This window comes from Trachymyrmex septentrionalis, unplaced genomic scaffold, assembly GCF_001594115.1.
Source record: "Trachymyrmex septentrionalis isolate Tsep2-gDNA-1 unplaced genomic scaffold, Tsep1.0 scaffold127, whole genome shotgun sequence".
NCBI classification, from domain to species: domain Eukaryota; kingdom Metazoa; phylum Arthropoda; class Insecta; order Hymenoptera; family Formicidae; genus Trachymyrmex; species Trachymyrmex septentrionalis.
In genome coordinates this window covers 1,268,436-1,283,426 of record NW_017304406.1, presented here as the reverse complement: position 1 = coordinate 1,283,426, position 14,991 = coordinate 1,268,436, and the positions used below count along the sequence as shown (strand labels likewise).

The 14,991-nt window shown below is 31.6% G+C and overlaps 2 protein-coding genes across 3 annotated transcripts in view; one reads left to right on the top strand and one right to left on the bottom strand.

Moving 5' to 3' along the window:
• LOC108756498 (chromosomal protein D1) overlaps positions 1–1,832 on the top strand; it is a 3,250-nt gene extending 1,418 nt beyond the window's left edge. Inside the window, exons 2-4 of one of the 2 annotated variants that reach the window (XM_018500369.1) lie at positions 207–314; positions 858–1,477; positions 1,612–1,832. In XM_018500369.1, coding sequence (XP_018355871.1) covers positions 207–314; positions 858–1,445 — 696 coding nt within the window. In that variant the 3' untranslated portion in view covers positions 1,446–1,477; positions 1,612–1,832. The remainder of the gene's footprint in view (positions 1–206; positions 315–857; positions 1,478–1,611) is intronic. The other variant, XM_018500370.1, reaches the window with a different exon arrangement.
• A 2,961-nt stretch (positions 1,833–4,793) lies between these two features.
• The window catches only part of LOC108756430, an 11,150-nt gene continuing 952 nt past the window's right edge, over positions 4,794–14,991 (bottom strand). The window contains exons 2-15 of the mRNA XM_018500223.1: positions 14,591–14,703; positions 14,317–14,515; positions 13,988–14,243; positions 13,483–13,621; positions 13,195–13,361; positions 12,728–13,111; positions 12,472–12,646; positions 12,299–12,365; positions 12,011–12,224; positions 11,337–11,471; positions 11,214–11,263; positions 11,023–11,125; positions 10,699–10,932; positions 4,794–5,922 (exon numbers count right to left, since the gene is read on the bottom strand). Of these exons, the coding sequence (XP_018355725.1) occupies positions 5,246–5,922; positions 10,699–10,932; positions 11,023–11,125; positions 11,214–11,263; positions 11,337–11,471; positions 12,011–12,224; positions 12,299–12,365; positions 12,472–12,646; positions 12,728–13,111; positions 13,195–13,361; positions 13,483–13,621; positions 13,988–14,243; positions 14,317–14,515; positions 14,591–14,703 (2,913 nt within the window). The 3' untranslated portion in view covers positions 4,794–5,245. The remainder of the gene's footprint in view (positions 5,923–10,698; positions 10,933–11,022; positions 11,126–11,213; positions 11,264–11,336; positions 11,472–12,010; positions 12,225–12,298; positions 12,366–12,471; positions 12,647–12,727; positions 13,112–13,194; positions 13,362–13,482; positions 13,622–13,987; positions 14,244–14,316; positions 14,516–14,590; positions 14,704–14,991) is intronic.

Genomic DNA, 14,991 nt, shown 5'->3' with positions numbered 1-14,991 from the left:
ACGACTGCGTAAGCGTGATACGCGTATGTACACATATATACGTTCCTCGCGAAGAAATATGGATATATACGTACATACATGCAACACATACGTACAAGTACACATGCGCAGACGCTGCGCGCGAGTGCATGACTGTACGTGTGCGCGATAGAATGTATTTGTAATACGAGAGAGAGAGCGAATACATAGGAAGCTTGATTTTGCAGGAACAGTCGACGGAGGAGAAACCGACTCCGACGAAAAATAAACGAAGCGGCACCAAGAGGCTGTCCACTCTCGAAAGGACCGCTCAGGAGGGCGAGGCAATCTTAAAGGTGCGTCTCGCGACGGCTCGTGCGATTATTAAAATAGGGAAAAACTTTTCACATCGGATCAAATCAGCTTATCATACGTCCCAAAAATCTTCGCCGAGGTCCCGCTGGTCAAGGTCCTCGCCTCTTCCCCCTCCACCCCTCATTCTCGGTTATTTCCCTCCGTTTTAGCCTTCTCCGTCGTCGACTTCGCCTGCTGCCTACGCGAGCGTTGTACGTCGCCAGGAGTGGGGGATGTTGATTGGCTGGGGTGGGGACAAGAGGGAAATAAGCGCCCTCGGTGAGGCACGAGGAACCAATCGTTGCGTAGGCGCCAATTATAAATTGCTATCTATTGATGTTAAGAATTAACAAACGTTAATTCCAATTAATTACAATTTGAGCTGCGATAAAGATAGAGTGCATTAGAATTGTATCTTGCGATTCACGACTTGTAACACTGTGATTTTTTCGAGGCAAAACCATTTGAAGTATCTTGAATTTTATTTTATTTTTTTTTGCTATAGATATCCCTGGCCGTTTGTTTTAAACACTTGCTATTTACAGGGCATGAACAAATCCGCAGTCGGTGAAGTAGAAGGCAGGAGACGCACTCGCAGTTCAGCCAGAGGCCTAACTTCGACAACGCCAGTGCCATCGCCACCCAAGAAGGAAAAAAGGGAACCGTCGACGCGGGGTGGTGGTGGTGGTCGTGGACGTGGACGACCCAAGAGGCAGGAAAAAAACAATGAGAACAACACAGACGATGAAACATCCAACAACAAAAGTGAAAAACACACGGAAGAGGAATCTACAAAGATGGAAGTAGACGAGGAGAAAGAGGAGAAAGAGGAAAGTAAGACGATACAGAACGAAGACAAAAACGCGGAGGGCGCGGACAGTAAAGACAGTAAAGATGTTGAGAAAGTGACGGATGCCAATTCCAAGGACGAAAAAGTGACGGAGGAGTCGGAGAATGTAGTGGACGAAGCTAAAAGTACTGCTCCCAGTGAAGAAAAGAAGCAGGAGGAAATGAAGGACAGCTCGGATTCGAGTCAAGATGCAACCGACACAGCAGCAGAAGCGCCGCCTTTATCCTCGTCAGAGTCCCAAAATCCCTCCAACACTGTTACTACTGAGGAAAATAAGGAATAACCTCCCTTCGCCTGTTTTACCACTACTTTTATGTAAGTATCTTCACAATCTTCTTTGAGATCATGGATTCGTAAATGTAATTTAGTGTAATACCTTAAATTATGTGAAATTATGCTTAACGTAGCAGTCTATAAGCGATATTAACATGAGATTTATTTTACTATAGGAGGTACCAAGGCGGCGCACATATTGGGGTCACACAAATCCAGTCCCCCCTCGTCTATTTTAACTAATTAACACCTTCTTGTCGATCGTTGTTTCAACCAGCGCAAACTTTTTTGTTAGGATACAGTTTTTATTTTATCATTATCCTTATGATAACGTGACTTTCCAGAAAGATATAACAAAAATATAAAATGTGCTACGCTAATATGAATTAGCGTTCAATGAGACTCACTTTTTCCTCTGCCTATGTTGTATACTATATTATGTTTTTGTAGAAAAAGATTATAATCTAACATGATTGGAATATTATATAATATATTCTTAAAAGATTATAATATAGGAAGAGATAACTAAATCGTTATTCTAACGTTAATTCAAATTGCCGATGTAGTTTAATCCTGGAACCTATTAGATAGTTCTTTCAACTATTTATAGACATTTATATCTTTTGAATCTTCATGTTGTTCTATTCCACATTATTACTAGTGCTACCTTCTAGTATCAAACTCTGTAAGGCTAATCTAGCCAGACTAATTTTTGTTTAACTTTAATTAACAACGTTCTTTTATGGTGTTTTGTGTAGCATGTATATTATATTTATATCTTAATTTTATTGTTTTTGTCGAGTAATATAAAAATCTTGTCATTGCGCTGGTTAATTAGCGATAAGCAACGCGAGGTGTAGAGCATACGTTGTTCATGTACAATGATAATATTATTGTAAAATATATTTAATATGGACTTATATAGAGAGAAGTTGTTTTCAAATCAGAGCTGACATCCGGGTTCTATAGTGTAATGCCTACGATTCAGATCTGATGTGGAAGTAGCTAAAGATTAATTCGTACATAGCAAATTACTGTAATACCTTTATCGTATATAAATAGTGACTGAATGAAGTGGAATATATGAGAACTATGGTGAAATGATTTCTCTTTTTCATGAATTAAACGAAAATAAAATTTCTGAGAAATGCGCGTTATAGCATTATCTATGTTTTCCTCCCTTGCATAAGTGTACTAATAATTTTTAATTCATTTTCTAATCCTTACTTTTATCGACAGACGGACTAACATTTCAGCTGATCACATGTTATATTTTTTTTTCTTTAAATAATTGAAAGAATCTTGATTACAGAGTTGAAATTTCTCACTGTTGTTTCATTCGCTTGAAATCATTACTTTTTATTGCGAGATCTTTCAGAGCATCCCTGTTCTTATTAGTCCAATATTAAATATGTTAATATTATTGTGTATTTGAACTGTGTAGCGAATGTACAGATAGATTATACAATTGATGCACTTATATTTAGAGGAAATCGCACACACCCGAGACACCAATAATACGCGAGTTTAATACAGTATGTAAATGTGTGCAATGAAGAAAGGGATTCTCGTAGAAATGCGGGGATCTTGCAATGAAAATTAACAATATGTATTACGCGATGAAACTCGAAGGATTTTATTGGCCTTTAATGCCAAATAGGTTTGCCTATGTATCAAGTATATAACAAGCACGAGAGTATAAATATTTCCTTGTAAGTTGCACTTCCGAAGGATTTATCGAAACTGTATGTTACAAAGGAACATAGATCTTATCATTCCATTTTACTTTTTCTTTTATCAGATCAATGATATATCCACCTGAGATTTTCGATTGTAAATAGTGAAGATCAAGTGTAATATACGTGTAAATAGTTTAACATTAAGCTTCGTGTATCACACTGGACCTTTTCTTGATTACCTTGTGAAATCTCAGTTCTTCTAGAGTGCCTCTAGCGTTAGCACGTTGTATAATATATGAGCGTAGAATTCCGGCGATTAAAATCAAAATCAAGCCCCGTAATAGCGAGTTTACTACCGCTTTTAAAATATACCGTAGAGATAATTTTTTCGCATGTATCTTATATGGAGGAGAATATTGTACGGTTCGATATTAGAGTTTCTATAAATATATATGCATATATAAGAGTATCCAGTTCCGTTGACGATCAATCATTGAATCACGCTTGTCCATATCACTTTTTTGTTTTAATACTTCATGATGTGTAACTTAAAAAGTTTACAGTACGTACCACTGTTTATATTGTATACATCACTAATATGTATCACATATCTGACAGTGATATATATGTATATAAATTTTATATTCATTTTATCACATGCGCTTCTGTTTCAGTAGGTATTAATTATCGTGACAATTGCGCTTTAAAAAAAACTTCGATAATCTACAGCTTCCTTTTGTCACATAGTATACCGAAGATTGTGCGAGTCTCGAAATTCTCTTAGAAAGTTCAAATAATACATCAACGTGCTTGCGTTTACGTATGTCGCGTCACATCGATTTATTCATTAGTCACAATCATGAAGACATGTGAATTCTTTGTATAATTCAAACATGATTTATTTAATAATATTCGGTTACGACAATAATTTGGATCCGCAAAATCCTAAGCCTTTAAAAGATGTTTTTAGGTTTTGACCTATTTAAAATATAAGCAAACACAATTACCCCATCTAAAAATTGAGAACGCAACAAATAAAATAGATTTGATTGATCTTTCTGCATTATTTATTCGAAAAAGATTTAGCAAAAATTGTATAAAGGTTAATATTAAGTAAAAATTGTATAAATGTTGAAGAACTTCAGTAAACTTAATAATATTAATGAATTACAAGATCTTAACTTATGTTATATATGTATTGATTCTTAAATATTCTAAATGTAAGTTAAGCCTAGATATTTTTTATGAAATAATTAAGTTTGTTATGTGAAAAAGAATGATATAATAATCCCAATAGAGATAGATATCCAATTCACTCCATTGAAAATAATATTCGTTTTATTTACGATATTTGTCGGTATTTAAAAAATACGGAGTAATTATAATTAATAATGATATTTTCCAATGATTCGAAATACCGATAAACATCGCTAAATACGGAATATTTCTGCAAGAACAAGCAGAATAGAAATGTTCTCATTATAGTTTATTGAAGGCACTATAATTTTTTTAAAGAAGAAACTTATATTAATTACATTATCGATTAAAGATAATGTTGAAACTGATTGAAATTAATCTTGCATACGTTATTTCTTTCTTTTAAATTATATCTATAAAAGTTTCAAGTATCTTAGTTTAAATTTTTTAAACATTGATACAATAGATCAGCTGCATCATAACATCTTTCTCACGTTAATACGTGGCATGTTAAATTAGTTTATATATACAGCTTATAAAGACTACATCTTAAACATTTTCTACTTTGTATAATATGTGGAGCTTTATACACGGTATAGGAAACTCTGGTAAGTCATAGCGAACAATCTTGTCGATTTTTAACGAGAATTGCAAATAGTTAATACATTCTGCTCCATATAGCTGTTTTGTGTCTAAATTTTCTATGTAGTTAATCTTAATTATGATTCATTATTTTTAATTTTTATTATGATATTCTTCGTATCTTATAATTACCATCAGTCTTCATAATCTTATTTTATTCACGGGGGGAACGTCGATATGTTATAACTAATATTATTTTATATAATACTATTATGTTATATAAAGACTTTTTAATACAGTTAACTGCAATAGAGATTCAATCTTAATTATCAATTTTCAGAATATATGATATCTAATGTGAACCTTTTGGAACGGTACATTGTCCGTTAGGGGATGGTTCTATGATCGGAGCTAGACCTGGATTTGGAGCAATGCATTGAGCAACATAAGAAGGTTGCGGTCCCAAGGTCGGATTCCACTGTTCTTGCATGTGTTGCGATGGTGATGGTACAGCATGATATTGCACCGACTGTGGATACATCACTGGCTGCGAGTACATCATTGGTTGGCCGTTTATTGATGAATGACCTGGCGGATAAGCCTCAGTCGTTGAATAGAAATGCTGCGGATACGACGGAGGTACAGCTCCGTTCTCAGTTGCGTCGACGTGCTGAGGTGGTAAGTACGGTATGGGTATGTAGCTACCATTTCCCAGATAGTACGAAGGATTCCCTGAATTGCTTTCGTTCGTGTAGTGTGGTGGAAGTTCATGATAAGGAATTATTTGGTTCGATGTTGTATACTGCGGTGGTGCATAACCGTTTGTCGGACCAGCTACCACGCTAGGTGCTATCTGATGCGACATCGGATCCCAATGATGCTGCTGCGGTTGCAGCATATGCATATCGTGCCTTCGCGCATTGTACGGATTCACAGAACCACTCGACATCGTCGCGCCATATTGATGACTCGAGTATTGCGTATGCGATGATCCGCGAGCATTTTGCTGACGATTCCGCATCTTATTGCCTATAAGAGAAAGTAACATAAAAAAATGTATTGTTCTCTCAAGTTTTACAGAGAGTTCTGTAAAACTAAAATGAACAATCAAGTCTGTTTTTACAAAAAGAAATGTGTGTATAATGAGAAAATATATAATTAAGTTTTCATATTTATATTCTCTGACTTACCCTTCAATTCCATTTATATTTATAACGTTTATACATACATTGGTATAAAGGATGTATATGCAATCAAATAATTAATAAAATAATTTAATAAAATAATTATTGTGAAATATTATGAAACAGAAATTATGATTAGAAATCTTAAGGATCAATTTCATCAAGATGTCAAGTGCAATTTTTTAGTGCAATTTAATGTATTCATTTATAGTCCTTTTAAAACATAAAATATAATCTAATAATAAAAAAAAATTGTTCTTAGTCAAAATCGCAAGTCTGTCTAGAAAAGATCGAAGAGAGTGGCAAATTCAAAACAATAGACAAAAAAAAATAGAAGACTGAGCAGATTATTAAATTAAATTGATAATTAACAAAAAAAAATAATGAAACAAACAAACGCTGATAATTAAAATTAAAACAATAACATTCAAATATATAAAAATAAAATCACATATATACAATAAATAACATACAATCTTAGAAACTGATTCAAAAGCAACTAATAATAATACGCAATGTATCTCTCATCACAAAGGACAATAATCATCAAACATTAATCTTTAAATAGATAGCCATAACATCTCAGATATAGTTCTCTTAAAAAATCTTGTCCTCAAAAAGGAAAATAAAATGTTGCCAAGATGCTTAGAAGTCTTAAAAGAAACCATTATTATTTCTACATTTCTTTCTCATAAAGATATAGCTGATATAAATTAACATAACAAATTAGAAAAAAATATATAATGAGGCTCGAAAGAATCTATCAGTGAAAAATGTAAAAAAGCCTATCAGAGCCTGTATATGAATACATCAGCTATGCAGATGCACAAAAATTCTTTATTTTGTGAACGTAACAAAACAAATAAAATATACGTTTCAACCCTTCAATTCGGGTCCTTATCAATACAATTAAAATATAAATCGAAATTACATAATTAACGCAAATTCCAAGTTGATTATTTTCAACAAATTAGTTCGTTCTTCTTTATCCAAATGCCAAATTAGCTATGAATAGCCTAATGATTATCAAAATTATTACATTATACAATAATAATATAAAACTTACATAAAGTAAAACCGAAGTTATATGCATTGCGTCACTACTAGAATCACATCAAATTGTCAGATTTGCTGTGATAGCCATTCAAAAGAAATACGAAACGAAAATTAGAGAATTATTAAAATCATTTGTCTGAATTTTCTATTATATCCACTCACATGTAAGCGTTTTCTCGCGGCTTCAAAGGACTTGTGGTGTCGACAGTCAGAGATGCAATGAGAGTCAAAATAATAAAGTCAAGTAGTTATTGAAATAAAAATAAAACTAAGAACAAAAGAGGGTAATATCAACATCACAATTCAGTAAACAAATTCATGTACAGTGGGTCCAAAGAATACGTATCATTCTGTAAATTCAAACTGTTTCTGTTGCTTTATATGGATCGCTTCCGATATCAATCTTCTATTAAGTACTTTTTCTTCGTCTAATATCTTGACATTTTCTCAATCAAAATTATGCTGATGACTGATTCTGTGTTCTGTTATTACAGAATGCTGTGTAGTGTTCCAATTTATGTGATTTTTATGTTCATTTATGCGTGTCTTCAAACATGTACCTGTTTGGCCCACATATGCTTCACAATCTTGACAATCAATCTTATATACAACAACATTCTGTAATAACAGAACATAGAATCAGTCATGATTTTGATTGGGAAAATGTCAAGATTTTAGACGAAGAAAAAGTACTTAAATAAAAGATTGATTTCGGAAGCGATCTATATAAAGCAACAGAAATAGAGTTTGAATTTACAGAATGATACGTATTCTTTGGATCCACTGTACATGAATTTGTTTACTGAATTGTGATGTTGATATTACCCTCTTTTGTTCTTAGTTTTATTTTTATTTCAATAACTATTCTACTTGACTTTATTATTTTGACTCTCATTGCATCTCTGACTGTCGACACCACAAGTCCTTTGAAGCCGCGAGAAAACGCTTACATGTGAGTGGATATAATAGAAAATTCAGACAAATGATTTTAATAATTCTCTAATTTTCGTTTCGTATTTCTTTTGAATGGCTATCACAGCAAATCTGACAATTTGATGTGATTCTAGTAGTGACGCAATGCATATGACTTCGGTTTTACTTTATGTAAGTTTTATATTATTATTGTATAATGTAATAATTTTGATAATCATTAGGCTATTCATTACATAGCTAATTTGGCATTTGGATAAAGAAGAACGAACTAATTTGTTGAGAATAATCAACTTAGAATTTGCGTTAATTATGTAATTTTGATTTATATTTTAATTGTATTGATAAGGACCCGAATTGAAGAGTTGAAACGTATATTTTATTACATTCACACGAAAAATAAAAAATTTGTGCATCCGAATAGCTGATGTAGGTTTTGATGGGCCTTTTTACATTTTTTCAATAACAAATTGGTAAAAAATATAAAAAAATTTTTTGGGGTGTAAATATCTCATCTACCAATTTGCTCATGAAAAATTTTTAGATTACATTTGCTTACTTAAAGGTTAACGGTAATGTCAAAATATAAATAAATATATTATCAACGGTTTTTTTTTTTAAAGGTAGAAGATACATCACTGATATTTATACATGCTATTAATTATAAGTTTCTTTTACCATTCTTGTTCTTTGAATCTAGTTGAGTTTGGATCTTTTCTAGTAAGTTATAATTGTATCTTAATTACTAAAATTTTAAGCGTTTATTGTTTCATTTGCTCATTTAATTTATATGTTATTAATTACTAATTAATACAATTATTTTAATATTGTTTTTTACTATCTTTTGTTCTACATTTGTTCGTGCCTCTTTTTTCTCTAGATGTAACATTTCGATTTCAAGTTTGCTTTGCTTTTTGCACACAATTCATGTTCATGTGCAAAGCGTCGGGAATTTCATCACAAGTACTTGGTGCCTCATTGTGCATTAACGAACAATTTTGCATGTCATTAATAAGACGATATACTTTCTCTTGAATACGTAGGTTGCTGGAAAAGTTTCTGCAAACAATATGAAAAAAACCATGTAAAATTCGGTAAATGGCTTCATTGTTTTTCGAAGTATTCGCCTTTAAGATCGATACATTTTTGCATACGCTCGAACCAATTTTCGAAGCATTTTTTCCACTCTAAGGCTGTAACCTCAGAAATCAGTGTACGAAATGTTTCAACAGCTGCTTCAGGCCACTCAAATCGCTCACCATGCATCTTATTTTTAATGTTTGGGAACAAAAAGAAGTCATTAGGTGAATACGGACAATGAGTCATCAATTCGACATTATTGGATAAAAAAATCAACGGTTTAACGTGCTGTGACAGCTAGCGTTGTCATGATGAAGGATGATGCGACGATTTCAGTTTGTTCTACGCAATTCATTTATGACTTCTGGCAAACAAATTGTTGTACCAATCAGTATTTACAGTCCTTCGATTCTCTAAAGCCACAGTTGTCACATGTCCGATATAACCGAAGAAACAAGCAATCATTTGCTTGGCAGCACTGCGTGAACGAACAATTTTTGTTGGTTTCGGTTCATTTTGAAATACCCAAACAGTGGATTGTTGTTTACTTTCGGGCTCATACGAATAGATCCATGTTTCGTCCCCAATAACGATGTTATAGACTAAATTTGACCGACTTCGGTTGAATTTCTTGGCATTTCTTTGCTCTATTTAACACGAGTCTGTTTTTGAGCTTTGATCAAATTGTGTGGGATCCAACGACTGCAACTTTCCGTACATTCAAGTGATCATGCAAAATCGTATGTATTGCTTTCATGTCAATGCCTAAGGATGCCTGAATCTCGCGGTATGTTATATGTCGGTCTCGCTCAATCATTTCACGCATAGCATCAACATTAGTGGCAACAACAGCCGTGGATGGACGACCTTCACGGAATTCATCACTAAGAAAGATACGTCCACGCTGGAATTCAGCAAACCAATTATAAACAGTCCTATTGGATGGTGCTTCATCCCCAAAAGCCAAATGAAGTCGATCGATGCATTGTTTCGGAGTTAGATTCCATTTTGTAATCGTAAAAGATTTTGCAATCGTAAAAAATCATTGCTCGAAAATTTTTACGCGAAATTTTCATTTTCTTACAAAATAACTTCTTTTAAAATACTATGCAAACAAAAACTAGTTGGTTTGGGTACAAACTGACAATTGAATTATAGGTTAAAAACGTCTAATTTTACGGATATGATAGTAGCAGAATGTTGGCGCCACTGGAAGAACTAGATTGCACAAACTTTTCCAGCAGCTTACGTATATTGCATATACGGAATATCTATTAAAAAGTTGTATAAGACTTTGTTTCAAATTTCATTATTAATCTTTTATATGAATTTTTATTATTAAATTACTGTTCATATGAGTATTTGATGGAGCATCCAAAGATTGTCATGTCTGGATATCATAGTTTCTCCTTTTTTTTAATCTTTGAACTCTACTTCATGTTGTAAGAGATGAATAAAAGTGAGTATTTCTTCGATTTTTTTTTATATAATGTTATTTTATATGCTGTAAATTTATTTTCTATAGTATTGAAGTATTTAATTTTACTATTATTACCTTTAACAGTTCCAGTTTGCTTTCCTTTCTGTTGAATGGGATGTGAGGAATCTTTTCCGCTTAAATTTCTTGGTCCTTGTTTCGACTGATTTGTACTTTGCACACTATTCGTGTTCACATGTGAAGCATTGGGAATCTCAGCACTGGCATTTGATCCCTCATTTAACGAACTATTTTGCATGTCGTTAACAAGGCGATCTACTTCCTCCCGCATATATTGCATGTATGGACCATCTATTTAAAAATTGTATACAAGCTTTTGTTTCAAGTTTCATCAATGATTTTTTAATATGAATTTTGTAGGAATATTTAATGACAAATTACTGTTTATAGCATTTGATGGTGTGCCCAAAGATTGCATGCCTTGATGATTCGGTCCATATATTATCGGTCCGTAATAAGTTGGATTTAAAGTACGGAAAGTGTCCTGTGTACAAAGAATTATATAATTGTATAGAATTGAACAATTGATGATAAATTATATAATTATAATTACTTTTCTATTCACTACATACCTCCAAGTGCAGCAGATGTAAATTGTAAAAGACATTCGATGTCAATGAATCTAAAAGAAAGGTAAAATATAAATCATTTTTTCATGGAATAATATTAATATTAGAATGTTAATAAATACATACGATCTATTTGAGGATTGTGTTCTCCAGTTATCGAAAAATTTCCTGGTATGTATGGATAATAGGGATATGCATTGCCGTTATCTGGAGGAACGTAAGATACATTTGGGTTGCCATATATATTTGTTTGCGAATTATCTGCAATTAACAAAGTAGATCAGTATATATTTTGATAAATTTTTAAGAAAAATTGGAACTTGCATATCAAATTGCCGGTAAATTAATTTAATTTGTATGAAATTTATTTGCTGAAGTATTTTTGTATATACAATCTGACAAGCTGTTTTAGCGCCAGCTAAAACTGATATTAAATATATTAAGACTATATTCCAAAACGTCCTCTCTGAGGATGATTTTATTCTATGTATTGTAGTATACATATATATAGATACTATATAAAAATATAATTATAATAAATTTAGCTATTGGGAATTAGTGCTGTACTATGTGCGCGATAAATTTAAAATTATTAAATTGTATCTTACATATTTAATTATTAATTTATGTACATATTTCGGCTAACTTTTTATTATAATTATATTTTTTATATCAGAAAAAATATTAAGATTATCATTCGTTAGGTACTATATATTTCGAGTAAAATTGTGCTCGGAGGACATAATTTTTTAAGTTATAATATATATGACCTAATATGTTATTTATTTAGAAATAATTACCATTGTAAGATGAAGAATAATTCTCATTTAATATTTTTGGTTTCAAACTTGATTTTTGAAGATTAAGAGATTTTTCAATCTTCCTTGCAGTATTATTCACTCTTTTAAATGCTGCATGAGGTTTTTTATGTTCTTCTGTTATTTCTTGTATTACACTGTTTGATCCTGTAGACTGTGAATTGTCGAATGTAGTTGTCAAACTGTTAGCCTCTTCCTATAAACAAAAAAGATGCGTTTTTATACTTTAAGAATTTCAAATACAATAGTAAAATTTTACAATATACTTACATTTGTCGTATAAATAGAATTATCTTCTACAGAATGATTTTTTAATGTTTGGCTTTGATTTATTTTACTAAAAATAAAATTACAATTTTAAAGAATCCAGTTTATTATAAAAATGCGAAACAATACTATCTTTTATACGATAGAATGCAGCTAATATATTCTAAGATACATACTGAAGTTCGCTGTGATGTTCATCAAAGTCACTTTTAGCAACATTGATATTAGCATCAACGTCATTATCATCACTGTTATTTATTAATACATTTTTATTTGGCTTTTCATTTGTTATGATTATAGTATCTTTTCTCTTTCGTGAGAAAGAATTACATGGTTTTTTCCATCGTCGATCTAATTAAACACAAAATAAAGATTTGTTATGTATAAATATGTACAAATGACAATAATGGTTTAATAATTTAATAAACTAACTTGAATCTATAGTAACTGAATGGTTTCTATTAAGTGGTACCCAATTTTTTGGCCTATTTTTTCTTACTAAAGGTAATGGCTTCAAAGCATCGTATGGAACAAATTTTTTTTCTCCTAAGTCTTTAATAAAAACCAGAACTGGCTCTTTCTCTGTATTCATTTCCTGTATATAACCGTGAAGCCAAAGAGGCCCTTGCTTCAATTTTTGTTGCTCAATTTTATTGTTAGTCTCGCTAGTACTACATTCTGGTAAATTAACTCGTACATTCTTGTTGTTATTTCTATCACATTGTTGTAGATCGTTTATGCTAATTTCTATCAGACATTTGCCGCCGACTTGAAGCTCATTACTGTTGTATCTGTTCCAGCCTGCAGATTTTACCTCTATACATACAAATAATTTTAGTTTTAAATATTTAACTTTTTCCTTCAAAAAAGAAAGTAAAAATAAAATTTCTATATCACACCTCGTTTCAATTCGTGCCATATGTCTAACTCTATATTACGATAATAATCAGGAGCCAGCGCTTTTGCGACTTTATAAGGAATAGGTGCTCCTTTCCAGTCAGATTGCGCTTCGTCCGTATCACTATGTTCATTTTTTACTTTTTTGTATAAATCTTCAATCAATTGCCTGTAGAAATATATCTCCTTTTAAAAACAATCTACATTTTTAAATATAATTTAAAAACTTAATGCTTAAATCGTAATTTGTTATAAATGCAATATCATCGAAATCTGATTAAATAACTTACTCCCTAATATCAAGATTTCCCTTCTGGAAAAATCTGTCATGTCTAAGTGCAGGAGTTCGGTTATGTAGCATTCTATCCGCAACAGTTTTTATGTTAGGTATTTGATACATATACCTATATACAACTTCATAAACAATAGCTACCAACAAAAAAGAAAAAATTACAAAGAATTTATGAAGAATTTATGCCATAGATGTGACACGCGAACTGTTCCAAATTTACTGCCAGCACTAAAAATGCTACAATTTATGTTATGTGCACTATAGATTTTCAGTACAGTTAATTTTGGAACACATCTGCGATATGCATCAATAAGACTCCGTTTTCATAATATGTAATTACTTAAAAATAAAGGTTGCCAAGAGATTCAACAAAATTCATTTATGATAATCTTTAATTTAAAGATTACCATAAATTCTCTCTCTCTCTCTCTCTCATTTATGGTAACCTTTAATCTTTAGGTAACTGTATATTGTAAAAATGGGATTAAGAAGTATCTACATACATTGGCAGTATGCAGCTGATTGTACAAAAGCCATCGGGTAAACAGGCTCATATTGTTTCGGCTCTGTGTGACAAAGCAATATAACACCTTTTTTAAAGCCGTTATTGGTAACGTTTTCGCATATCTGCTTCTCTCCAACGAATATAATTATATCTCTTTTATATAACAAAGACATAGCATGAATTTCACTTGAGCCTCCCCACTCCGTAAAACATTGCATTTCATTCAGATAATAATCAAATGGCGTTGATACAGACTACAAAAAAAAAATGATCAACATACCGAGCATCTCTTGATATAAAACTAGATAATCGCATAGAGATACTTACATCAATGAACAAGTGTCTCTTCTTCTTCATAAATTCTATACATTCTTTTCTTACTCTTAGATGATAATGTTGCGTGTGATACACTTGTTCGCTGATTGCTCTAAACAAACAGGTCGGGTCTCTGGGAGTAGGTTTCCTAAAATAACCCTCCTTTGCCAGCCATTGATCCACTGGCTCCTGTGTTCGCTTCGACATCTCTCTAATTGACATTATTAGTCAATATATTGCTATAGATATATACATCCAGCTACAAAATATCTTGTCTCAACATTACCTGTTTTTATTCTTTTGCAATATTATATAGATAATAAATTTAAAAAAATATTCTTTTTCTTTGATATGCTTTATCCACAGAGTATCCCAATTTAAGCGGCTATTTTTTATTTTCTAAAAAGAACGATATAAACCGTAAAAAAAAAAAGTTACAACAAATACACTAACAAATATACATAACTTGAATACGATTCTAACCAAATTCGTCTATTTATATTTTAATGATAAACTTTAAATTAATTATTAATGTTGATCAAATAATATTAACAATATTTAAGAATATTAATTAATATAGGCTTCTGTAGTTTATCAATTTTATATTTATATATTAAATTATACTATATATATATATATGTATATAAAATATAATTTAATATAAAAATATAAAAATAAGAAATATAT